Source organism: Lates calcarifer, linkage group LG20 (assembly GCF_001640805.2).
Source record: "Lates calcarifer isolate ASB-BC8 linkage group LG20, TLL_Latcal_v3, whole genome shotgun sequence".
Classification (NCBI taxonomy): Eukaryota; Metazoa; Chordata; class Actinopteri; family Centropomidae; genus Lates; species Lates calcarifer.
This window is the reverse complement of record NC_066852.1, coordinates 23,187,126-23,214,504: the sequence shown is the minus strand read 5'-3', so window position 1 is coordinate 23,214,504 and position 27,379 is coordinate 23,187,126. Positions and strand designations below refer to the sequence as shown.

Here is a 27,379-nt window from a genome sequence, read left to right as displayed (position 1 = left end):
ATCTTGACGAAGAGGTGTTATGACCTTTTCCGAAAGGCCTGCTGTCACATCCTTCAAACGGCTATAAAAGTGCACAGATATTCCCTTGAGGGCATTCATGGCATTGTACTTGTTTGACAGAGGCAGTTGTGTGAAGAATGATATAAAGAGAGCTTGAGACAGAAGTTGTAATCTTGCCTTCTTTCCAACCTCCAGAACTGGCCAAAAACCAGTGAGAATGCTCATTGAATAGTTGGTTTTCTAAAAGTGAAAATTACAGATGGACGCCACCACGCCATTCCACCATAGGAAAGGTTTAGTGGAGAGGTTTTCAGGTTGTTGTTGTTTGACCACCTGAAAAACACTTCGGTTGAAGCATATCAACGCCTTAAACACACAACCACCAACTGAACAAAGCCAAATATATGCTATGTTAGCGCATCAACAAAAGAGCAAAACAGAGCAGAGTACTGAAGGCATAACAAGATCATCCTATAACAAAGGGTGCATTTCATACATGTTGCAGTCACAGTTAGACTCGCCTGAACTATAAAAATGTAACACTGTAATAAGCTGGAATAATTATAATTTATTTCTTTAAGAGAAGTGAAAGCACCATTATACAGTACAGGTGAAGAAATGGCATTATGATCTCAAGAAAACACACAAGACCTTACCACTGAAAAGGTCAAGATACACATAAAAGAAACTAGAAAGAAAATGTGATATAAATTAAACACCGTATTACTAAACAGCACAAGGCAAGCTGTATTACAGATTAGCAACTATCTTATAGAATTTATAATAATAATCTTTATATTTGGTATTACTGAAGGATGAAGGTGAGGGTGACAGGAGCAACAATAGTATTAAAATGTGAAAATTACAAATGCCCATAAACAACTTTGTATCCCTGAAATGACACATCTCACACACATTTTTAAATCAAACACAATCAAGAAATATCAGAACATGCAAACCAACACAGCGATCCACTTCAGATACAAAGCGCTTCACGCTCACCCCGTTACTTCCCATGTATCCACTCTGTAATAATATAGTATAATGCAAGTGAGTCAAGACAGAAAACAAACAAAACATCTCCAGTTATCTACTACACAAACAAAGTTTGTGTCAGAGGAACGATCAGAACAGCACTTAAGGGCTGAAACAGGATCACAGCACCTCAACACATTTTTCACATGGTTTTGGTAACACAAGGCAAAACTTCATTTGCTTCACTTGAAGGTAAAACTGGTATAAAAGTGTTCAAGAGAAACATTTTATCCTGGCAGCTGACAGCTTCACCCAGCGGCTTCTAAACATAAACTTCTCTGCATTTAAAGTCTCACAACACTTTACTCTTCACAAACAAATGCATCTCATGTTGAAGTTGTAAAGCTCACATAAAGACATGTTGGAGCTTTATAGGGTAAGAACATTGATAGAACATTGCATGCATTGAGCAAAAGGTACAGAGACTCTAACATCATACATTTCATTCATCAACCTGACCTGTCTTTGGACTGCTGGAGAAAACCAGAGAGCCTCTTCGAATGAAGCTTTACAGCCTTCTTGTAAATGCTCATGGTTTGTCAGTATTTGCAATTTCTTATATAAATGTACATCAAGCAATATAGTCCAGCTCCTTTAGGAACCCACTTTGTCATGGTCACAGCTCAAGAAGTGATAATAAAGCAAGTTCCAGAGACTTTCCGGTGTGACCGCGCTCCAGCAGATGACAGATCTGCATTTCACATCACAACAAGAACAACTACAGCAAGCACAACAGCACTAACCACCATTTTACTGTTGTATATCAACCAGGACAACCAATACTTTAAAAGAAAAAAGAAGAATATTGGAGAACTCAATGATTAGAAATGAAAAGGTGGACAAGAAGATGTCTCAGCGTCTGGCACACACAGCCAAACATCGGAGTCAGTGTATAAACTTGTTTCCCATACTCATGTACATCAGAAAGAAAATTAATAACAATATCAGCGTCACTTTTCAGTCGCACAGCTGCTTAAGGCTGGAACACGCTTCTCTGGGTTGCACAAAACCAAACTTGCACTTGGTCATTTAAGAAAACTGCCCACGTTGATTTCCTACACCGCTGTAGAGTTTTGAGCATACCTTTTCCTTTTCCATTTTCCACCAAAGTGAGCCAATGCAAAGGTTCACAACCTCACATCCTGTGAAACAGCAGACACCCCGAGTGTCAGGTTTGTGAGGCGGATGTAAAGAACAGATTGAGGTGAATGGGTGAGGGGTGCGAGCCTGTTGGGTGAACCCATTCTAACCTAAATACAGCGGAAGTGTCCGTGACACAGCGGCTGGTGTGTGGTTACCATACAGACTGGGCCCCAACGTTTGTCAGCTGCCTCTGCAGGGGAGGGAGAGCTGCTCCATTCATGGTCTGGACGGCCAGAAGACCTGCAGTAACTTGAGCATCAAGACTCCTTCTTTTCTCTGTCCCAGACCCAAGCTCACCTCAGACTTGTCTCGTCTTTCTGTCAGGGCGCCTCGGCTGAGCAGCAGCCATGTGCTCTATGTTATCCCCAACACACTGTGTTTGTGCATCAGCTTGGGGGTTATCCCAGGATATTTAACCACAGTCATGTGAAACAGACTGGTCAGGGAGAAGCAAAGAGTGATCTGTTACTCATACACACAATTGTGTTTCTCATCAGTAAACCTACTCTGCTTGAATAAAGGTCAGAAAAACAGAGCCTCCTTGAGCCTGTCATGATCAAGATATCTAAAAAATGCACCCACATTATATTTATCTGTATGTAATGCAAAGGAACTGTACCTTACTTGCAAATTCTTGGCAATAACAACATCTGTGGATTGACGGGTCAAGTATTTAGTGAATTCAGATGCACTGCAATCATTACGGTTCATTGTTTGCCATTGTGTTGGCTTCTAAGGAGTAGATTGGTTTAGAATGAGTTTTCACTCAAACTGTAAACTCCCAGGCATAAAAAACATGGCACTGTTCACTTCTGCCAGAGGATGCTGCTCACACAGTTTACAGTAAACAGGCCTAATCCTCAACCAACAGCAAGTGAACAGAAAACTGGAGAGAAGACATGAGCTGCTGATTATGGTGCAGAAAAGCCAGCCAAGTCATTACAAAAACACAATGAACAGTGAAACTACAGAACCTATATGCAGCGGCTGGTATTTTTAAAATCAAATTTTCATCTCAACATGATTCTCAATAATTTTTTTTTGCAACCTAATTGAAATATTTTTAACTACTCATAAATACACAAAAATGCCATGCACAGTGCAGCAGTGTCACCAGCAAGTCAGGCAAACAAACGGGGGTTTTCTATCCTAAAATCTTAGCTTTAATTAGACAAACACCAATTATAAAGTGGTTTAGTTTTAAAATCTATGTGCAATTTGTGCGTTCAATTGTGATTATGGCAGCGTTTTTTTCTTTCAGAAAAAGTCTTGCAACACATCTGGATTTGCATATTTTTCATAAACGAGATGTAAACTGTTGTTTTAGTTCAAGCTAAGCAGAAGCTTTAAGCATAAAACTTTGTGATGTGCACTCAAGTTATAACCTTTGTGAACATGGAACTAATATGTGCAAATATACTATTGTATAAATTTGTTCAATATGGTGGACAGCAAACATCTTTACATTCAAAGCTGAAAAATATCACCCTTTTTAATCTAAAAAAAAAAAAAAAAAGGCTCAAGTCAAAGCTTAGTATCCAGTAAATGTCCATTATCTAAAACCCCTAAAAACCCATTCACTTGAAACCAGACTCAAAGATCTGAGGAGCTGCAGCGGCTTTTGACCTTGGGCACGACTAGAATCTCATCCCCATCTCGAATGCTGTAAGAGTGGAGAGCCCGGCAGCCGCACTTCAACTCCTCAGGTCCCACGACTGAGCACATCTCCCTGTTGATGTAGAAAAGCCTGATCCCGTTGGTGGGCAGCTGCAGCAGAGCTCTGAGGTGCTTCTTCAAATCGCCCACTGTCTGCTCCAGGCGGAGGCTGACCGCCTCCACTCTCTCCCCAAAACGAACATCCACCATGGTGCAGCGGGGGCTCAGGTCCACCTCCGCCAGCGGGGCCAGGTGTCCGTACTTGGACACAAGGATGTGGTACCTGGGAGAATGCAGGGATCATGTCAGATTTCCTGTTAAGACTATCGGAAAATAAGTGGATGAGAAGAATACAGTGAAGAGGTTAGAAAGTTTCATTACGTACAACTGTCAATGTTTCCATCAAAATTTCACAGTTCAGCATTTTAAGAAAGACACTGATTCACTTTCTCTCCAAGAGTGAGATCAATATCAATCCCTGCTGAGATTGAGAAGCAATTAGCCTAGCTTAGCATGAGGACCTGGAAGAAGGTTGGAAACTCATTTTTGTTTTTCTCCAAAGTTAGAAGTCTGACTCATCAACACCTCTAAATCTTACTAATCAACACACTGCATCCTCTTTGTTACAAGCAGGGAGGTAAAAATGACATGACGTTGGAGCATGTTTCTGTTACTTACCACAAAATCACAGTCACTCTATGGAGAACAATCTGATTATAACTAATTGTACATCATGAGATTTCAGATTTAAAACAGCATCTTCTCTTCTGGACCCCTGCATGGATTAATGGTGGGATGTTGTGGTTATATGTTCTTTTTTTTTCACTCCTATTTTGTCTACCATAGAAGAAGCAGAAACCATCTAATCAATAATCTTCTAATCAGTAAAAATTTCTTCTGCTGCATTATTTGTGATATTTCAGCTTTCCCCAAAACGTCTGGGATTTATAATCAGGTTCATTTTATTTATTTATTTATTTTTTCAAATTAAAAATCTGCGTAACAACCGGTGGATAGAAATGTACCGTATGTGTTTAAGAGGCAGAGAAACACTGAATTCTCTGCCTCTCACTTGCCGTGAGAAAGCTCTCAGCTGTCTCAGGGGAATGCGTGTTCGAGATAAGGACTGAGGAACGATTAAATAAAATCCAGGAGAAAAGGCCTGTGCTTTCAAAGCTACTGTAACAGCTGGGCCAATCAAAGCAATTTCCCTTCCCTCCCCAAAACTCCTCCACAAAGCCAGTCCCCTGGCCTGGGGTTTCTGGCCAAAACTTGTGGTCCACCCTGGGAATTCTCCTCTAAGGCCACTGTGCACAAAGTGCCATTCTAGGAAAAAGCCATTTAGCTAAAAGGCTTCATTTAAGGTGGTAAGCATGGTATAATGGGGCAAATAATGCTGCAGGTGATAACAAGCCAGCGTTCCAATCGTCTTTTCCAGCATTCTTTGATAATGGACGGTAGAGTAGCAACAGAAACAACATGCTTTGGTGCCAATATAGAAACTATCCAGCCCAGATCTTAGCTGACTTGTCTTTTTGTGTTTCATCCTACCTCATTCTCTCATTTCTCCAGTTGAAAGATGACCTGCTGCTTAAAAACTTAAAATACTGATTCCCCCTCTTCCCTCTGAGACTGGCCCTCAGTATCCCCTGTTCCGAGCCCGGCACCTTTTCAGTCCCTCTCTACTTATTCTACTGGATACACAGACTCTCAAATTTCTTTTTCAAACTGGTCCTCTCTTTCACTCTTTCCTTGCAACTAATCCTTCCTGTCCAACCAGCACATTTCCTTTATTTTTCTGTTTCCTAGCCCCACGACCCTCTATCCCTTTTCCCAGACTACCCACAATCACCTGTCTCTATCAGTCTCATGTAGATTTTATGCTTTGAGCTGTGTTTATAGTTACTCAAAGCCAGTGTGAGATGTGTTCACCTGAGAGGCTGTGACCTACCCTGCAGTGCTCTGATCTCTCAGGGTAGCAAGGCCACAGCCTCATCCGAGAGGAAAGTGGATAGTGGTGTGTTCACTGCTTACTGAGCGTGTCCGACACCCCCATAACACCCACATGCAGTCATGGTGATCCCTAACCTCGGCCCTACACTGAGAATCTGGCGCCGAACCAAGACCACGAATACGACATTCACAAGCAGGAAGGAAAAGAAATTTGAACATGGAGTTTGATAAAATGCACATGTCTGAAAGCCATGAAGGAACCTGTGACAAGGCTTGAAATAAACACACCTTAAATCTTCACGCACAAAAAAACACTGAGACATTTTAAAGCCACTAGTGCTATGCCAACCTCCACGTGATATCAGAAAACAAATCAATCTCTCAACTTAAGGTTTGAGGTTGACACAGTAGGTGTATATATTTTTAAAAAAAAGGAAGAAAAAAAAATCAACCCACTACCTTGTGTATCAGTTTTCCAATCAGAGAATTCCCTGCACAAAGGACTCATTGAGCAGGGAGAGACTGGTGGCATTGTCTCCCAAAGGTTAGTTTCCCCCAGTCAGGGACTACACCTTCCTTCACAAATCCCTCCCCAACATTCTGCTGAGGTTAAGTGGAATGCAGTCGGTGAAGAGCGTGGGCAATTATTTGACCGCTGTCGAGGCCCTGAGGAGGGCGGGCTTTCCAAAAAATCATATCAAACACTGTAAATGTACTGAGGACAAAGGGCAGGTTGTTGCTATTGTTACAACTTTACAGCTGTTTGCAGAGACATGTGTCCTGTGTGAGAGTGTGTGTGTGTGTGTGGAAGCAAATTTTGACACTTGTGCTTCATATTCTTCCAAATTCCAGGTTATTGAAGACTGACAGCAATAATTATGGATTTGAGACACTGAAGTAAGGATGTAAAATCTGTAAGCAGCAGTGGATTTTATTGCTGAAATGATAAGTTATTTAATTGATGACAGAAACTGATTGTTTCAGTTGTTTAATCAAGAAAAAAATGACAAATATCTTTTTGTTGCAGCTTCTCCAATGTGAATATTTAGTGCTTTTCTATCACTCAGAACTAAATATCTTAGAGTTTTGCACTGTTGATCAAAAAAGACACCTGAAGACAGTAAGGACTCCAGGTGTTTTTTCTTTTTACAATTTTGTTAAGAAATAATCAACTGTAAATAAAAATGGTAGTGACCGGCCATTCCTAACCAAAACTATATAACATACTCCAGGTAATCAATATGTGCGATGTAAAACCAAGTTTTAGGAACTCCAGTTTTTAAAAACATGCCTAATCCCAACTCAGAAAAGTTTTTTTATATCCAGTCCTAAGTGATTGGTACTGATCCTCAAAAGCCTCATCAGAACCTGCCAGCTGTACTACGAACACGCTACATCCAAACAAAAACTCATTAAAAAAACATGATCCATCACCACAGATACAAAATTAGGTGTAAATTTAGAAATACAGTATGTATGTATATACTACATGCATACTGTATGTTTGAGTACCTCTGAGGAAGCTCCTGTTCGGGGCAGTCCTGGTAGTACCTGATGAAGAACCTCTCAGCATCCTCTCTCTCTCCATTAGACACTGCACCCCCATTCAACACCACTACAGATGGCAGCCTGCAGGCAGGAGCAGTGGTCCAAACGTTATGCACATTTATTTGAAAGTTGAAAATTGTTTGAAAGTTATTTGAAAGAAAGAAGGATTTGATGTACATGTGTGCACAGCTTTAGACTCACTGGGCTAAAAGGAGGCTGCGTCTCTCATGGGTGGTGTAAGGCTGCAATAAAGGAATCCCCTTTGCTTTGACTTCCTCCAGCTTGGGAAAGTAATTCAGCCTTTCAATGTCCTCCCATTTACTAAGCCCTGAATGACAGAACATCACACAGTTTTAGAGGAATGTATGTTTGCACCATGCACTCAATATTGGACACCGACAGGTGGAACTGTGCACCGTCTTAATTTATCCCTGTCAGACCTGAGTTGTTGAGGTTGATGCTGCGCAGGTTGGGGAAGAGGCGCTGCAGCGTTTCCTGAGTGTCTCCCACAGAGTCCACATTGTTATTGGCCAGCACCAGTGCACTCAGACTCGGGTACATCAAACCAAACTTCCTCACTTCGGCCCACTCCTGCAGCTGGTTGTCTGTAATCTGCAGCAGGCGTAGTGACGGACAGGACGTCTGGGATTCTGACACAGTGTTGTAGCCGTTCAGGCACAGGAAAAGCTCCTCAAGCCTGAAGATGAAGCAAAACATTTCTCAGACCAAATCTGGTTTTGATAAATTAGTTCTGTGCTTATTTTGAGCCTCTGACTCCCCTACCCTAACAGCGACACTGGCTCCAACTGAAAATGTAAATCTCACAAATAAATAGTTTCACTGTTAAAAAGATAAAATAGTTTCCTGAGACAACAGGGCTCTGTTGTTTTTTTAAAATGTATCTAAACACAAGTACATTCTGCATTTGTTTGGGACTTTTTTCAGCAGTGGATTAATACCATACCAGTTTTTTTCATTAGTGAGTCATTAAAGGATGCTGTACAGTGTATGTGGGTTTGACTCCAAATAAAACCACAGTGGCCACACACACAAATACAGCAATTAACATGATTCATCACTTACTCCGGTGTGTGTCGTGTGAGCGTGTGCACCGTGTCCCAGCTGACGTGTGTGTTAATTAGGACGAGCCGTCGCACCCTGGAGAAAATATCAGCCATGCTCGGCTCCAGTTCCACGCCGCTCAGAGGGTTCATGCTGAGATTGAGGAAGTCCAGGTGTGGGATGTTGGAAACAATGGTGCAGATCTGGCAACACACATTAACAGAAAAAAACAAAAAAGAAACCTTAGGAGATGATTTCTAACACATCCAACCGTATTAAAACACCACTAAATAAGGCAAATAACGTTCTCTATCATCAGCCACCTGGTAACAGGTACGCCAGCTAGGTACTGCTAGAGGAATCAGATGTGTAACTCTTAAATAAGTTCTACTTTAGTAACTTTTGGTACCTGTCAAATAAAAGCTATTGTTCAAAGCTGCTGGTGAGCACAAATGAATGAATAAAATCAATAAAATCAGAAGAGTAGCTCTGCTTCTCTGGAAAATCTTCTTGGTTTCCCAGCAGCTGGCATGTGAAGGACACCCACCTCTCCCCAGTCATTAAGCTGATTGTGGGACAGGTCCAGCTCTACCACATGGGCACAGAAAGCTGCAATGTCGGACTTGTCACCCGCTTTACTGATTCCACAGTGATTCAGAACCAGGATACTGGGCAAGAAGAGGCGATCTGCAAACAGGAAAACTGATGTGAGTTCAGCTCTTCACTCAGATTTAGGACATTCAGAAGCTTTACACTTTTATCTCCAGTGATTTTGTCAGAATAAATATGATGATGTGGGGGATTAAGTGGCGTCAGTGCTCATCAGTGTGGCTGTGATCATAACCCTGACACAGTTTCCCCGAGTCATCTCTCACCCTTGACCGGGGATCCTGGAGGGCTGGGCAGAACCACTACTCCCTGGCCATAGGGGAAATTCTCTGGGTTGTACTTCTCACTGATGACTTGTATGAAGGTGTGCACCTCCTCTTCATCAGAGGAGGACTCCATGGTTCCAGCCCTGAACAGGTATCTAAAGAAGAGACCAAGTCACAGAGGGTGGCTTTAGATTCGATTTACAAACTGTGGTGGCATTAAGACAGTTACACCAGGCCCTGGATCAGCTATGTGTGTACAGTACATTCTTGCTTTTGTCAACAATTCATGAAAAGACTAAAACTGTTTTTCCGACGCTCCCATCCCATCTCCATGTCCATTTGTTCTTTGTGAAGACATGAATCTTTAAAAACATTTCAGGAATGTATGCTTCAACTCTAAAATAGTCAGGCATTGTAGTTTTTAGCAAACATTACACAAGGAGGAAACAATTTATTTATTGGGAACTAGTTTTTAGCAGCTGATCACAATGGTGTAGCTCACTGATTTTAACAGTCTTTAAATAACAATTATGCTCTATGGTAGAGACTAACTTTAACTACACAGACAGCACTTGTTACTGCAAACTAAACACAGCTTCATCCATTAAGTCATTTATGTTGGTCAAATGTGTACAACTCTTCATTTGTTGACATATTTTGTGTCTTCCAAAGGATCTCCTACCTCAGGACACCTTCCTGTCAGTCCACCGACACACGCCCTGCAGCTCAAAGTGAACCCTGACTCATTCCTGCTAAAAGTGACTTAAGAACTATTCACAAGAGATAATCTTTATGCACAGCTCAGTCACCCCACCCACCACAAAGCATGTTTATCTGCTCATTAGCCTCAAGAGAAATGTAAAAACTGACAGCCCATGTTGACTTATTTAGCTAAAATGACTGTATAGTATGAATTGACATCTACTTTGAAAATGATAGACATCTCTCTCTTTTGTGATAATGTCGGTCTCTATCTGCCTGTTGGTCTATAAGAGTAAAGGGTTGCACAGATATACATCCTGCTGCTCAAAGTAAACACCGACTTATCTCTGCCTCTCTGAATTTAAAGACCAAAACGTGAAAAACTGCTTGTATCATTTAAAGTAACATGGTAACAGTGGAAGCAGTACAACTCAGTCATGTTCCTAACCAATGCCCAACTTCACTTTCAATCGGAAAAACTTTTTAAAAACACAACACAAAACAAAAAAACTAATATTTTTTGGGGTAGCAAAAAAAATTGATTATGGAAAATGTTGCGAACAGTATACTCTTATTCATTTTCATTGTCAACCTAGACAATAAATATAACTAGTGACCTTAAGTCCCCATCAGAGGCTGACCAATTCTACTACTAATACCTATTATAGCAGCAAATCATAGCAGCTATTCTCTTAGAATAATATAACAGTAGTAGCAATGAATGGTAGTATTTGTTTAATGACTGGTAAAATTAGCCTCCTCCAAACTAAATAAAAGAAGGTATATAAAACTGATTTAAGCTAAGAACAACTGGCAAGGCTTAACAGATCTGTGTTTATGCAGGTTTCTATATGTTAATGTACTGTACAGGATTCAGAACACTGTCAGCCACTTCAAAACATTTCACTTTTTCTTGTTGTTCTTGCTTGCAGAGAGTTTTCCCCTGTGTTTCAGTGCTTTTTTTCTGTGTGTATGTGTTGGATAAAAGGGTCTATAAATAACCCATCAACATCATAGAATAACCTACAAGACACAGAAGCAGAAACGTGAGAGGCAAAGCAGCACTGACAAGAGCAGGTGCACAGCTGACACTAATGCACTTCTTATTGAGGCTGAGCCACCTGTTTCTGCTGAAAGTCATTTCGTGTAGCGCTGAAACAATTTGTGAACAACTTCAATCAATCAATCAATCTTTTAAGCAATCTTTGAAAAGTGTAGCGTCTCCGATTTCTGGATCTGCTGCTTTTTCTATTCTGTAATCACTGCAACATGAATATGTTTGAGTTTTGTAGTGTTGGTCTGAGAAAAGAATTTATCTAAAGAAAGTCAGGCATTTTAACAGTTAATCAAATTATTAATTACACAATGACAGTGAAAACTAAGTAAAACATTTGACTTATTTTGGTATAATTCTCCATTTAGCACATATGATCCTTAAAAAACAAAACAAAAACAAGACTATTATCACTTTAACTATAAATAATTAAAATACAGAAACCATTCTGTCAGTTTTGGCAACTAACAGCTGATGGCTGATTGCCAGCCTGGAATCTATTTCTAAAACTTGCCTCAGCCCAACAGCAGGAGCAGCAGTGGAAGAAATAGCACAGGACATAGCAGGAGTGAAGGTGGTAGCAGTAACAGTACCAATATTCATAGATCAGAGTTAAAGCAGCTCAGTCTCATTAATGCTTGCTGCTTTTTTCCTGGTTTGACCCATGTTTATTAATTAATTAATGCACAAAGATTAATTGCATTGACCGTATCAGAGATTATATCAGAACATATATCTTTGACACTGATTGTCTGTTCACATGCAGCACCCAGGTGCCCAGGAGTATCAGCCCTATCAGTTTCAGACAAATGGTGTCTGATCATCTTAAAACTCAGCCCATCTGAGGTGCTACGTTTGCCAAGCGACTGAGCGTTGCGTCCGGACTGTCTGAGGTTTCTGTCATAGGTAGTTTTTCGTTACACAGATCTACTGTTTCTTACCTCTGATGTAGCAGAGACCAAAGAGGAGCTCGTTTTCAACAACACATCAGATCACATGCCTCCTCCCCTGATGAGAGAAAAATGTTGATGAGAACTTTGATAAAACAGGCAGAGGAGCATCAGAAAATGAGCTAAACTGAGTTTGGGAACCACAAAAAACTCTTTTAAATATATGTAAATTTAATATGTCTGCAACAGCTTTGTGGTGTATGAATGGAAGAAAAACTGCACAGGAAGCTTTTACTCCACATCAAAAGCAGCGACCATTATGAGGCTGACAAAGGAAAGGTAGAGTGACAGCTGGGTTCCTGACAAGGACAAGAAAACAACTGACGACATGGGAGCCAGGGTTCAATCCAGCTCAATCTTTAAGTCCTTCAAAAAGGTCTGATGAACATATGTCAGACTAGCCTGATATTCTCTTTTATGGAGCAAAAACCATCCACTTAGAGACCTGCCCGTACCTATAATGTTACCTTTACCTTTGTTACCAGTTAACCCTTGGAGTTATCATTTGGAGAAGTGGAAAATGCACTTTTCATACGAAATGATTGTTTTAAAAGTTTGCTCTTGAGCCTTTGTTCAGTTCGGCACATTTGTTATTCTTTTCCTTGATAAAACTAACTTTTTTTTTTAAACTGCTCGCTACTGCCCTCCGCGGTTTAATGACAACAAATGCCAAACTGATGAAAAAGACTTTTTCTGGAAAAAAACAAACCGCATTAACTAAAATATTAATGCCGAATCTAATGGTGGACCACACGGATTAAGAAAACCCCACAAGTTTTAGTGTATCTGTTGCACACATTTGGTGAAAAGCAAAGCCATTTTAAATAGGCAGATGTTTCAATGAGGTTCGGGTTGAACATTCTTCGAGCCACAGCACGGCACGTTTGGGGGGGCTGTTTATGCCCGAGGCCTGGCTACGTAATGTCGCTCGTGCAAAAACGGATGAACAAAATAACAACCTAAGACTCGACACTATGACAGTCGCGGAGAGGGTATATTTACACATAAAATAGTCACAAAGGCTAACGCCAGTACTGTCAGCCACGAACAGCGTGGTACATCGTAGAAATGCCAGGTTGTGCAGCAGTGTAGCTAACTTTACCTTCACATATCGGTAAAGGTAATGAGATTTCAGGGGCAGCTTAAACCGAGGATCAAGCATGTTCATTTATCACCACCACATGCAACTATTCACGGTGTATTTTGTAACTGATAGTGTATATTTTGAAACGGTTGCACTCACCGTTCCCGGAACCCCCTTGGTGTTATGTTTGTTTTTGTTATTCTTCGGTTAGTTGACAGTTTAAGACACGCCCACTTCCGGAAATGACGTTATTTAAATGTCCTTTTTTTTCTCGTCTTCTCACTTTAATCTTTTTCAAAACGATATACAGAAAATTATTAAGGAAATCACATTCCAAAAACACAATTTAATTGTATCTCGAATGAAAAAAACAAAACAAGAAACTAAGCGACCAAAATCCACTCATCAAAAAATAAAAAAACATCTCATTCTAAATAACACAATTTGGATTTTTTTTGATGGGAACACTGTGGTGTTAATATGAAAGAGACCTACATAGAAGGAGGCAACTTCACAAGTAATTTGAATGTAATAGTTACAAGGACAATCAATATCTGTAACTTAAGTTATTAGGTTTTAATGATTTAAATAATTTACATTGTTATATAAAAAGTTAAGAGGTGAGAAAGGAGAAAGATATATAAACAGATGTTTTGCCTGAGAATGATTTGAATTCATTTGTTCATCTTAGTGAGGTTTTTCTTAATTTGAGTATTGAATAGTATGATTAGTGTTAATGGAGTAAGCATACCTTATGCTGACACCAGATGGCAGTCATGTAAATGTTATAGTTCAAGTAGAGTTGGGTTCTCCTTGAAAGTACCTGTGCGTCTATATGAAAATACCCCAAACATAAGTACAAGACTATTATCCACAGTTGTGTTTAAAGTATAATGAATAAAAGCACTCATTCTGCATACAATTAGTTGAGTGGAGATAAACGAGATAAATATGTCATGATTTATGAGATGGATAAGTAATATTCTACTTCTGAATATACTTCAATTGCCACCTTATAGTTTGCCAAATATGATGCATTTCTTATTACCGTTCTCTGTTAATTAATGAATCACTTGCCCTGAATCTAATCCAACATGTGATAGATTTATTTTTTTTGGCTCAATCTGATTTATGCTAGTACTGATGTTTGTCTTTTGTTGGAACTGCTGACAACCAGTGAACATCTGAACCCTGACAAGAGGTCCAACGAAGGCTGGAAAACAGCATTTCAAGTTCTTTTTTAATCCAAAAAGTCTTAAGCTGAAAAGCCACTAGTAACTACAGGTGTTGAATAAAGATGTGTGAGTATTTCCCGCTGAAATGCAGTGGAGGACAGGTATAAAGTAGCATAAAATAGAAATACTCACGCTAAAGTGCTTCAAATTTGCATTATACAGAACGTGAGTCAGTGTACTTAGTTACTTCTACCACAGAGATTAACTTATTAATTACTATTATTTCTATAAGCCTTAATATTTATTATTATTATTTGGCTTTGCTTAGAATTCCTTGTCTCCAGAACACATGTTTGTCATGTCACCACATTCTGTACAGAACAGACAAAACTCTCATTCATTCAAACACATTCAGGCTCACATACAAACAGACAAACTCACTTATCGTTTACAATGGCTTGCATGTCTACAGGTGAGTTAAAGCCTGCTCATTCTTTGGCCTTTGAAACACATCTAGGTAAGTGTCCCCTCCCTGACTCACTGACTCAGGTGTAGGCACTGATTTATGGGCTCCATCTCAATGCCCACACTTTCCAACTACGACTGACTGAACAGACAGGCCACTTTAAAACTTTACAAAAACTAACTGCACGACATGCAGTCAGCGAGCTTACACTTCACTCGTCTAAACTATAGGCGACAGCTCTGCAGAACTTCGCAGTGTCTCCCAGGATGATGCCAGGACAAGGAGGAGCAAGAGGAAGGGCAGCTGTGACAGAGAGGAAGCCAGGGAGAGGAGAGGGGTCAGCAGCCAAAGCTCGGCACAAGGTCAAAGGTCAAATAAGACTGCACAATCTCCCTCACAGGACAGCAAGCACAACTTGAGATGTTCATTTCATAACAATGTCACATCATCAGGAAACGGCATCGGTAAGCTAATAACAAGAGTAAAGCTGTGTTCAGACCAACAGTTGCCTTGTGTGAAAAACAGCAGCAGCCTCATTCATTTGAATTCAGACAGTCTGTCAGTACAGCAGGGTGCCAGTGCAGAGAGCCTCTGCAGAGAAGTTGAACCAGGCATCCAGCAAAGCGCTGCATGGGCAAATCCAGTACATGCAGGTGCACATTCCTGGTGGATTACTTTGCAATATGTGCAGCATATTTCTACTGTTAACCTCATAATCATTGTGAGGAAACACAGCATGGATGTGCCTGGATATCTGTACAAAAATTCATGGAAATCCATCTTTTAGACTGGACTGCTTTGGGCCGACAGGCCAACTAAAACCGTCAGAAGAAATACCCACCTCAACTAAGAGTTATTTTTGCGTGTGGGGTTGAAATTGGGAATAATCTTCAGGACTGTGTCAGGGAATAAGAGTAATCAAAGACACTGTCTGTCCGTAGCTGATTTTGAAGCCAGATATGAGGAGTTGGAGCTACTTGGTGAAGGAGGCTTTGGGTCAGTGTTTGCTGGCTTCCGGATATCAGACGAGTTACCTGTGAGACTTGTACACACACACTCACACACAAAAGTACACACTCCCTACCATTCACTGTATCCTCAGAGAGTTCCTTTCTTTCTGTCTTGAAGGTGGCTATCAAACACATTCCCCAAGACTCTGTGAATCGCAAACTACTGGTGACAACAACTTTTAAACAATTCTTTTACTTGACTCAGTTACTAACTTTATTGTCATTCGAAATGGCTTTACTGATTTTTACTGATCAGACTGTGCAGGATAATTCATTACAGTTTACTCCCTCGTCCATTTTTGTCTTTAGATGATGAATGGGGAGGTAAATGCTGTCCCTCTGGAAGTGGCTCTTACATTAAAGGCAACAGGAGGACCAGAGTCGACAGGCAGCTCTGCCATTATATCCCTGCTGGACTGGTATGATCTGGACCAGGAGCTGATCCTGGTTCTGGAGAGACCAGTCCCCTGTGTGGACCTCAGTCAGTATGTCAAGGAAAACGGAGGCTCGCTGCAGGAGCACGAGGCTAAGGTGAATCTAATGAGAATTTCAGCTGTTTGGTTTCAGTGGAAAGTTTTAGGAGGTCTTTCTGCTGTCCACTCACTAACCTGTATCCCTGTATGGCTTCTGTCTTTCTGAGCCAGATCATAATGCGGCAGCTGGTTGAAGCCGCCATGGAGCTTCACTCGAAACACGTCTTTCACCGGGACATCAAACTGGAAAATATCCTCGTAGAGACAGGATCTGATGTCCCGCGTGTTCGTGTAACGGACTTCAGCTGCAGCTGCTTCATAAGGAGAGGACATTATCACCTCTTCTCAGGTACCATGTTCAGTCTCTGCTTCAGGGACTCACTGATCTCTGGAAGAAAAAAACCTCTTTTTCACTCTGTCCCATCTCTGGCTTTTTCTGTCTGTCCTGCTCCGTCTGTCTGTAGGGACTCTCGAGTGTGTCCCTCCAGAGTGGTACATGCATAAGCGCTATAGGGCCCGTCCCACCACAGTGTGGCAGCTGGGAGTGGTGCTGTATGGGATGCTGGACGGACACACATCATTTGATACCCTGAAGTTCCTCCACAGCAAACTGTCCATCAACAGTGAGCTGTCCCAACGTAAACAATGCATACACACTCAGTTTGAGTGAAAGGAAGCAGCCACACTGATCTATTATGTGTCTCTATAAATGATTATCCCAGACATTTATTCGATGTCCTGAAGGGTTTCTGGTTCACCAGACTCCATTAGATTTCCATCTGTTTTAAGAAATGTTCCTTTTTCAGACAATTAGCTCTGCCAAAACTCATTTACACACACAAAACAAAGTCTCATCTCTTTGATGTGACTCTAGACTTGCCAGGTGTCTGTTTTAATTTGTTTTTTTCTTTATTATGTTCATCATGCACATTACAAATTAACTCAACAGACGAATCTAATCCTCATAAACTCAAACTTTCTAATGGATGACAGTTTGTCTCATGGCAAACTTTGCTTTCTGTCCAGACTGTCAGGAGTTGTTGCGAATGTGTCTGTCCAAAGTCCCAAAGCAGCGTCCCACCCTGGAGCAGCTACAGCACCACCCATGGCTCAAATAATGCAGCCTTGCATCTCAATAGTGACTGAGCCTTCTCTCCACAGAGGTCAGCTACGTGGGATGCATGGACAATAATAGAGTAAAAAAAAAAAAAAGATAACAAAAACTGTGCCTCACTCATTTTTCTCACTTTGCCACATCAGACAATGACCCTGGGGTTATAATGCCATCTACAAACAGTGAATGTTTCCTGAAACATACATTTGCCTCTCTAAAACTGCCTAAAAAGTGGTGGACAGTGTTTTCTCTGCAAGCTATAAAAGGAAATGATGTCATCAGTGTATCACAAACAGGCAGGCCTGCAGAAATCCTGGGAAGACTCTCATAACTGACCTGGGGACTCTTCTGCAATTAGGCTAATCCTCATGTTGTTATTTCAGTGCTGGGATTAACTTGTAAAAGCATGCTACAGACTGTGCACATAAACTAACGGGACAGGCTCACATGAGTTAAGTTTATCAGCACCTAATAAGACAATTCATCTAAATATAAACAAGGTACAGCTCATGGTGTGGAAGAAAAATCAGCCCAGAAAGAGCTGGGAAGATGAGACAGGATGAGAGGGTGTGGCCAAACACACTCCTAATCCAGAATGATCCTGTGAGTCAGCCCCTGTCCAGGCCAGAGCTAGAATAATCTACCAGTACCTCACTGTCTGTGGGACAGAGGGGATATAAACACATGCAGAAGGATCCAAAACCAGATTCTGGATCATTTGCTCTTGTAAACACCAAAATCTAAAACACCTCCTTTTTGCTTTTACTGGATTATCATCATCATTACGACTGCGACGGCAGCTAAAAATGGCGCTCCTGAGGTCAGGCTGGCTGTGGAGACAAAGTGAGTGGTTACAGGGGGGAAATGTGGCTTTGAATGATATGATGAGGAGTACAAAACTCTGAATCTGATTTATTTAAACTATTGCAGTAGCAGCAGTTTCTAATATTATTAATTCATTAGCAACTTTGGGCTTTTTACTGTTAACTTTTGTTCTGTAAGCTGTTGTTTAAACAAAATAAGCAACTGGCAGGCAGCAGCTTCAGCTCTTGCTAAGAAAATGTATCCTTGTTTTTGGAGTGAGATGACAGCAAATGAGGGAGGAGGGAGAAATGGGGAATGAGACACAACAGAGGCTCCTGAGAAGACTGGAGACACTGTTAACTGATCACGAACATCATCTTTAACTGCAGCTTTAATCTGAACTGATACAAAAGCCTGAGAAGCCACTGAAACCAAAACATTACATTTTATACAACACAGACAAATGACAAGAAAGTTTTTCCCCTCCAACTAGACCACGAAGAATATTCATCAATTTTACTCATAATTTACAAGATTTGTTTGTTAAGTTTAAGGAGAATGGATTAAAATTGGGAGCTAACAGCAGCACCTCAGTCTAACTCTCTCTGATACTGTATTTTTTGCCTGGACCTGTCAGATGAAAGATTATGTTCACCTTTTAAATTTTAAAATACAGCTGAGTGCAGACAGTACACAGACATCTTGGATGTTGCAGGAATCAATTTACAGTTGGAAAATGCATTTGTCAGTGCGAGTTAAGTGCTGGTGGACTAACTTTGTAACAGAGGGACTGTTTTTATGTTAACTCAAACATATAATTAGCATTCCTGTACTGCCATTTCTTGTTACTTATGAATCAACATATGTATATGTCTGTATATATACACCTGTGATAAGATCAGTCATTCTATCAGTCCAGACAATTTTATCAGTTTACTGTGAACAGGATTAGGATTTTCTCACATGCTGTAGATTGTATTTTAGGAAACAGAATCCTCACCTGAATTTCATCATTCAATATAAAGTCTGAGGACTAATATGGTTGGATTTATACTGGAGCATCTTCTAGAAAGTGTAACTGTTATGAAACAGTAACCTTTGTCATGTATAATCCAATTAATTGATCCTGGCCATGTCTTTAAGTGGCTTACTGGGGTTAGGCAATAGGGGCGTAGCTGCTGGAAAAAGACTGCAAACAAAAACAAAAAATAAACAAACAAAAACAAAACAAAAAAAAAAACCACTGAACACTCCTCAAGCTCGTCTTTGGCTTTGCTTATCGAAATATGGCGAGGCAATGTAACTTATTCCTTTTTCCCTTAAACACATCTGTATCATCAGTGGAGAAATTAATCAGTAAAAGTCCTCGTAAGATTATTGATCATAATGCTAACTCAACAATGACTTTATCAACCCTCACTCTGATGTCAGTGGATGGTCAGTTTGAGATTTTTACTCATCTTACTTCACAGCTGCCTCAAAGACAAACACTAATGTTACGCTGTGACCTGTGTCTCCTCTCTAGCTTCTGTCCTAAAACGCTGGAAGTTAAACTGGTGTGACCTTTGGATCGATGGGAGCCTCTGCTTCTACAAGACTGACAGCAGGCGAGAGGTGGAGCATCGCGTCAGCCTCAAGACAAGATGTGTAGATGTGCGGTCCGGACTGGAATGTGGAGGTATATAGGGTGGAATATGAGCCTGTTTTATTAAACCAGAGGTGACCATGGTGCAAACACTGTTATATCATAATAAGGCTACAAGCCATAGGACGACAATCCTCTCAGTTAGATGCTGGGAAATACTCTTATTCACTGTCTTGTCGAGTCAGATGAGAGGACTGCTGCACGTTCATGTCTGTCTGCTATAGCTAGGAGATGGTTAGCTTAGCTTAGCTTAGCATAAACACTGGAAGCAGGGAGAGAACAGCCAACCTGGCTCTGTCCAAAGATTAAAACAATCTGCCCACTAACATCTTTAAAGCTCACTGACTATGGTATATCTTGTTTGTTCAATCTGTACAAAAAACAAAGTTGTATTTTTATGGAGGGTTTGTTTTGGCCGGGCATAGTGACTTCCTGGAGATTGTTGTTGGTGTCCTCTTCCATGGAGCCTTCCATGTTTCTACAGTAGCCCAGAACAGACAAACCAAACACTGGCTACAGAGAGGGTTAATGTCACCTGAGGACCACTGTCTGTTCTCTTACATACTTGGAGAAGGTTGGGTGAAGAGGGTTAGTTGCAATCTGCAACCTCACCACTAGATGCCACTAAACCCACTCACCCACTATGCTTTTAAAAACCCATTACCATATGTTTTTCAAGACACCTACATGATGAGGCTCTTTACCTGACAAGTTATTTTTTAAACACGGGGATAATGGAAGCTTAAAAATATCCAGCACTAGTGTGAATATGTTCAACGCGGACTAAAACTGTTCTGAAGGCTCACAATGGCCTTGGACTTTACAGAGTCCTTTTTAAAAATCCATCTAACCATTAAGCAATGCCAATATAAATGTGAAAATCAATGTTTTCCAGCAACATGAGCAAGTATACACATCCTTATCTTGAAAGACAGATTTATTAACTACTTTAACTTGTCTGTAGGTGTGACTCCACCGGAGAGTAATCCCAGGGAGAATCTCATCGTGGTTCAGCTCAAAGACGGCTCCACAGTAAACCTCTGCGCCAACAGTGAGGATGAATCAATGTAGGTACTCTTGCTTCACTCTCACCTGCTCTTCCTCCTCTTCAAACCTGCCTGTCAATTCCTCATCCCTGTTCATTTCTTTTTCAGAGCATGGAAACTGACTCTGCTTGAGACCAGGAGAAACCCGGTGAGTGATCCGTGTTCTCGGTAAGGGCTGAAACACAATCTTGTATTTCCATTCCTGTGCTAAAAACAGTCTTTTCTTCCTGTACTGAAGGTGTTCACATATGACCCATACGATGACTCCTACCAGGCTATCCCTATTAACAGCTATCAGACTGTCTACATCACACCTGGAGCAGGACCAGGTAAGTAACCATAATGTTGAAGGTTTTGAGTGATATGTGGGCCCTCAGTGAGCTACAATTGAGGACACTGGGGTCATGTCCTTGGTTTTTCTTTCTGGGATTTACAGAGCATTATTACATTCTATAAAAAAAGTCAAACACATGGTGAATATTTTAAGAGAACTCCAGTATTTGTAGACTCAACATATTTAATTTTGACCACCTTTGGGATACTCAAAAATGAGTAGACAAGGCCAGTAAGCTGTTTTCCAAACAGAACCTAATTACTGGAAGTGCGGACAGGACTCTGAGGGAGCATTCAGATCATCACGTGGGAAAAAGTGCAGAACCAAGCATAGTTAACTCAACAAATACAACGGCAAAACCATCCAGCCCTGTGCGTGAGAACAGCACTAACCTACAGCAAAGTCACATGTTCTCCTGATGATACTACAAAATTGTTTTGGTGCAACAATAGCAACAATCATCCGTCACTTCACTTGGCAGCAATTCCACTGTAGGGGAACTTTTTGGAAGCTCATGGAGACAACACCTCAGGCCATTCAAGAAATAAACAATGACCATCATCAACTCCCATGACAGGGGTGCAGCTCATCAAAAATAATCAACACAAGAGTCGAGCATCCAGATCCAGACAGTGTGTAGACCTACTAAAGGTTAATGAGCCAAGCTTACCTCCACTCGCCGGATTTTGGCTCATCTTCGCCCTTGATAATCCAGTAAACTCAAATTGAATTTTCGAAGCATTCCGTCTCTGTCTTCGTGCACCTTTCTGTGGCTTTTAAAACGCACCTCTGGATGGACATGTTGACAAACGTTAGACTTCCTTTTTGTGGTTTCACCTCCACGCACCTGCTCTGAACCCGTAGGCTAATTAAACCGTTGAAGCGGAGCGTTCGATTTGGGGCAAAGAACGTGCTGGGCGGGCGGTGCAATAAATCAGCTGTGAAAATGTTAAGCAACCTTTTTCACGTATGCGACGGCGAAATACTATCAACCATAATGATAATATGTATAAAATAATGATAAAGTAATGTGTATTGGAGGTGTGTTGTACACCTGCTAATAAAAACATATCAGATATGCATGTACACCTGAGACCTTGAGAGCTGATGAAAACATTTCTATTGTGACTTTGTTTTGTGTGAGCACATTCGCAGCATCCTGGTAGCCTGGGTAGGGACAAGATACAAGACACAACATATACGAGAAATATTATGTAGGGCCTGGTTTGAACTTCTAGGGATCCTGGAGCAAAGTTTAGCTTTGGTGACCTGTTGGTTCCCCAGCTTTCTGTGCATTGTGTATGTGTCCTGCTGCCTTTAAGTTTCTGTCAGCATCAGTGCACATGACAGGCTACACAGGATAACTTCATTATATTTTGTGCAGAATCCCAGAGCCAATCCACCACACTTGACTTGAGTAGGACTTTCAGATTCAGATTCAGAGCTCACACCCCTCAGCTCCTCTCTTACTTTAATTTCCTGAGATGCCAGCAACTTGAAGAGGTAAAAACTCCAGAAACAAATACAGATTAAGGAACAAATGACCAAGATGAAGATGGTGTGATGACAGAATTGTTCCTTGTACTGAGTGTTGCTGGAGTTTTCACCTTTCAGACTTTTTCCTTCTTCATGCGACTTGGAGGCAGGTGAAGCTTTGCCAGAATTCTCTCCAGCCAACAACTCCACCACTGACATTCAGTGTGTCCTCCCTCTGTCTTTTCTCTAAGGCACCCACCAGGTGATTGTTCAGAGGGACCCTTTTGATGGAGTGGCAGAGCAAGTAGCACTGGGATTACTGGCAGGCATGGCCGCAGGAGCAGCCATGCGATCCTTCCTCTGGACGCCCATCTTTTTCTGCTGAGATCATCTCCATTATCGACATGACAACACAACACGAGGCCTGTCTGTCCCTGCAGACAGGCAACCTGACATCAACATCTGCAGAAAGGCTTTTTTATCGTCTTTTATATCATCTGTTCTCAAATCACATCTGCTGTAACAAACGTTCAGTTTCTCATGTGCAGTTTTGCATATAAAACCCATACAGAAGATGATGTTGTGTAATTATATGTTCTTTTTGCTTGTATATAAAACCAATTCAACCTACTCCTAACCTTTGCAAAACAGGAAGTCAGCTTTGTATCTGAATATTCTTTAATTTAGAAAAGTGTAGTTTATGAGGTGTGCAGCATTTAGTGGAAAATAAATTACTGTAGGGATGGTGATCATAAGTGTTGCATGTTTGGTTGCATTTAACAATAAGCCATAAACACCCAGTTTGACAAAACAATCTCAACTCAAAGTCTTTTTATAAAGGTGGAGTGTGTTAGTTGTCGCAGAGGTGGATCTATGCCATTGCAATTTCATCCACAGCACTGTAAGGACTTCTTGTTCATGTGGGGCTGGAGTTGGGATTGTTTTAAACCAACACAAATGTGAAATAGTAAAAAATGCTTTGGATTAAAACAGCTAACGAGTTTGCATGTCAGCAGATCTATCTCCATGACAACTGAGCAAGGTCCATATTCTAATGAAGACCATGAAATGGGGTTGAAAACTCCAGAAAAAGCATATATGGAGTTTTTTGTGAAACTACTAATTTCAAACTACAGAAAAACACTTTTGGAGTCAATTACATTTTTGTATTTATTTCTTATATTTTTGTTTGTAACCAAAAGCCCAAAAAACTTTTCTACAGTAAAGGGAGAAAGCAGTTTTATTCTCCTATTAATGATAATGCAATCACCTCAACAGACAGAGCGAAGACATGAACTGTGACTAATATGTAATTAAAAAAAAAAATAAAAAAAATGTAAATGTAATCAAACATCCATGTTCATCCAGTGTGTGGTTAAAACTGAAAATACAGTAAACTAACTACAGTTAACAGAAGCATGTCGCTCATAATATACTGATAAGAGTGCAAAAAATATGTTCAAAATCACATGATCATGATCATGTCCTTTAATTCAGTGTTAGTCTATATGAACTGCTGTTAAAGAAACCAAAGCTCACTCTTTTCTTAAGAGAAAAAGAACAGATTTATCTCATCGTGCCAGGTTAGTGTCATCAGAGGATGGTTGCCTAAAGGTTGGTCTACTGAGACAGGCCAGTCTAAAGTTTTTTAAAGGAAGATTCTGGTATTATAAGCCAGGGTTTTAGTCAGTTGGTTGCTCTCAGTGATAAATGTAGAAGTAGGGTTCATTTAAGAAGCTTTTTATTGAAAATTACCAGAATTTTCCTTTAAAGCAGTTGTTAGTTTGCCAGAGTTTTCAGACTGAGTCTCGAATTAAAACTTGTTTGAGTCAAAGTCAATCATTAATCATGAAGTCAAACTCCCATTCACAGTTAATGTCGTAGCAGCTCCTGTAGCTCCAGCCCTTTGATGCTCCTCCAGTCTGTCAGCTCTGCTGTTTCTTGCTCTGCAAGCAGCTTTTTGTGCTATACTCTTGTGTGGTTTATAGAAAAAGTCACTTTATCACTCCCTTCGATCATAAGCACTGCAAGGTAATTACGGTGGCTCCGAGTGTCAATCTGTTCTTGCCTGCTGGCATGATTAGTACATCAGAGAGCGTCGCGTCCCGAAGCCTGCCTCTATTGATGTCAAAGCAGGGACAGCCATCTTACATTATCCACTAGAATTCAAAATCTCTCAACAGCTTTTTTGGCAAATACACTCATTCAAATTACTCCCAAATATGTTTTCCAGCTCAATATGGGTGTAGCACATTGTCTGTATAAAAATAATGATCATTTTAATATATTCAATGTAGTTTCCGCTCCTCTTATTCCTCCTTACAGGTGACTCCTCTCTGAGCATGTCCATTCAGTTGCCCTTTAGCCTTCGCTCTGTCATCTCCTAACTTTCCCTCTGCTTGAAGTTTCCGGATCAGATCGTGGGGACCCTTCCCCATCAGGGCCGACGGGTGCCTGTAGGAGCCTCCCAGGCGGTCCCACAGCGTGAAGTACTGGCCGTAGTTGTAGTCAAAGAAGAGGTGGTGGTCGGTGTGGTGAGCTGAGCCGTTGACAACACTCGTCAGAGCGCTGGGGACCCGGTAGTCACCGTCGTGGATAGAGATGGTCCAGATGTTGACGAAAATGTAGAGGGCCAGGTAGAGCACCTTGTGGAGGGGAAACAGGAAGGGGTAGATGTGGTATGGGAGCCCCTGCATGAAGCCGTCTACTGGGTGAAAGGCATGGCTAGCAAAGGGTGTGGGGATCTTCCATAAGTGGTGTGGTTTGTGAAACAGCTGTTGGGGACAAGACAAGAAAACTGTCTAAACAACAGGTGCCAGTACAAGCAGTGAAGATGCCCGTACTTCTATGTCCTTAAACTCTGATTTCCAAATATCAAATATATAATAATAGTCCTTTAATCAGCTGGAAAACTGTACCTAATGAGTTTAAACAGAAACCACAGTTGCACACCTTATAAATAAGCTTATGATGTAGGAAGCGATGGATCCAGTAGATACACATGTCAGTGAAAAACAGGAAGGAGATCATACTCAGGAAGATCCCAGTCCAACCTGAAAGCACACAGACCACGTCACCACAGAGATAAATGCACTAAACATTACAAACTACAGAACAAATGAAAACTGGTGAAAACATTCTTGAACTTACCCAGTGGAGATTCACTAACATTATCATACAGTTTGCTGTATCCTCTAACCTCAGCGAAAAACAAAGCCACCGTAGGAATGCTGATCCAGGGAAGAGAGGTCATTGCATATTTGATCTCCCTCTGAACCTGATTCTAAAAAAAAGAAAAGAAATATATATTTAGAATAAACTAGGAAATGAATAAACATAAACAGATATACATAGGAATTTCTAGTAAAAAATTAACACCTCTGGTATCCACACTATAAAATACCATGTGATAATCAGAGCTTAATCTCGATAGATATGTGGACATTGCACTATTATAACTGTGTACTGTGACTTGGTTCAATTCATCTGTAATATTTGACAATGTCTACAACCAACTTTCCATGTGAAAACAGACAGGCTTTGATAATAACTTTGCAGATATAGAAATTTGTCCCCTTGAAGATACAAAGGGCAAATGCACAGGGTTTAGAATGAATCATAAATGAGAAACATGTTTTATACCTCTAAGAAGTGCGGGTGTTTCATCAGATTGTGGTCGAAGATGAAATAGTAACTGATGGCTCCGAGGCCCAGGTACAATACTGCAGCCCCGAGGTTCGTCAGCACTAACAGGCTGATAATCTGCCGCAGGGCCCCGTCCTCAGGCCATGACGCAGGGTACACGTACGGGGTGAGGATGTAATAGTCGGCAACATTCAGCACAAGATCCATGGCTGAATCTGTAAATGATAGAACCAAGAGGAACTAAACAGCAGGTATGTACAGAACACTGTATATATACACCATGTTTTTTGGAATGATGTTAAGCGTTGATAAATGTTTTTCATTTAGTTCTTACTCCACCATCTGTCATTGACATCGAACTCTTTATCTCATTTTTCTGTGCCACAAAGCAATTTGTGCACACACTTTCACATATTAATAAAAATATTGAACTCAAAGAAGAAACAAGAAACCAGAGCTGTGAAACCTTCTTTTAAAAATTATGGAGCCTTGTCCATAGACTTTATATACTATAAATTATATGTATATATCATTTTAAAAAATCAAGTTTCGTCACTGCAGTAATACACAGTAAGTGCAGGTTATTGTATTAAATATTCTGTGTAGTTTTTGTGCTGATAGACCCTGACTGGACCTTTGGCCCACTGATCCCTGGTGGCTAAACCCTGACTCCACTAATATTTAATCACAGTGGATTTGATTTCTGAAGTCATTTCAATTTTTTAAAAATCAAATTAAAAATGAGGTGAATTTGGAAATTTGACAAACCACGCGTGAACATTAATTCTCTAAAAACAAATAAAGAAATCATGGCGATGTCACATTTATGTAACTAACTACCTGACCGACCGTTACGTTTGAAAAACTGCATGAAAAGGTGAATATTTTGTTGGATAAAAAGCCACCAGAAGCTGCTTTACAGGGTAATACTGCCAATTATGTCAGCTGCACTGGCATATTATTATTTTAAAGTTATGTCTACAAATTCAAAGAGTACTGTACCTTGTGTAGGTTGCTTGTATTCCGGAACAACAGAGGAGGGACGTGCGCTAAACTAAAGGGAGGTGAGCAACCAATCACTAACGAGTTACTGATTACATCATTAACAGGGCATCCAATGAGCGCGCGG

The 27,379-nt window shown here is 40.7% G+C and overlaps 4 protein-coding genes across 5 annotated transcripts; 2 read left to right on the top strand and 2 right to left on the bottom strand.

Moving 5' to 3' along the window:
* Window positions 1-548: 548 nt before the first annotated feature.
* On the bottom strand, window positions 549-21,969 carry LOC108891923 (tubulin-specific chaperone cofactor E-like protein). 2 transcript variants are annotated; one of them, XM_018689303.2, is made up of 9 exons: window positions 21,800-21,969; window positions 11,970-12,036; window positions 9,273-9,427; window positions 8,945-9,084; window positions 8,419-8,600; window positions 7,776-8,032; window positions 7,537-7,663; window positions 7,300-7,416; window positions 549-4,117 (listed from the first exon to the last, which is right to left on the bottom strand). In XM_018689303.2, exons 3-9 carry the CDS (start codon window positions 9,403-9,405, stop codon window positions 3,772-3,774), a joined length of 1,302 nt encoding a protein of 433 aa, XP_018544819.1. In that variant the 5' UTR covers window positions 9,406-9,427; window positions 11,970-12,036; window positions 21,800-21,969; the 3' UTR covers window positions 549-3,771. The 2 variants fall into 2 exon arrangements, with proteins under 2 accessions (XP_018544819.1, XP_018544818.1); XM_018689302.1 differs by lacking the exon at window positions 21,800-21,969 and adding an exon at window positions 13,222-13,300.
* LOC108891925 (serine/threonine-protein kinase pim-2-like) lies at window positions 16,006-17,398 on the top strand. The gene is made up of 4 exons (XM_018689305.2): window positions 16,006-16,244; window positions 16,358-16,535; window positions 16,651-16,824; window positions 17,213-17,398. The coding sequence occupies exons 1-4, from the start codon at window positions 16,023-16,025 to the stop codon at window positions 17,302-17,304; spliced, it is 666 nt and encodes a 221-aa protein (XP_018544821.1). The 5' UTR covers window positions 16,006-16,022; the 3' UTR covers window positions 17,305-17,398.
* On the top strand, window positions 17,930-24,073 carry plekhb1 (pleckstrin homology domain containing B1). The gene is made up of 6 exons (XM_018689306.2): window positions 17,930-18,143; window positions 19,630-19,782; window positions 20,714-20,816; window positions 20,904-20,943; window positions 21,034-21,124; window positions 22,857-24,073. The coding sequence occupies exons 1-6, from the start codon at window positions 18,107-18,109 to the stop codon at window positions 22,988-22,990; spliced, it is 558 nt and encodes a 185-aa protein (XP_018544822.1). The 5' UTR covers window positions 17,930-18,106; the 3' UTR covers window positions 22,991-24,073.
* On the bottom strand, window positions 23,758-27,379 carry sc5d (sterol-C5-desaturase). The gene is made up of 5 exons (XM_018689304.2): window positions 27,253-27,379; window positions 26,248-26,465; window positions 25,756-25,888; window positions 25,558-25,658; window positions 23,758-25,379 (listed from the first exon to the last, which is right to left on the bottom strand). Exons 2-5 carry the CDS (start codon window positions 26,455-26,457, stop codon window positions 24,915-24,917), a joined length of 909 nt encoding a protein of 302 aa, XP_018544820.1. The 5' UTR covers window positions 26,458-26,465; window positions 27,253-27,379; the 3' UTR covers window positions 23,758-24,914.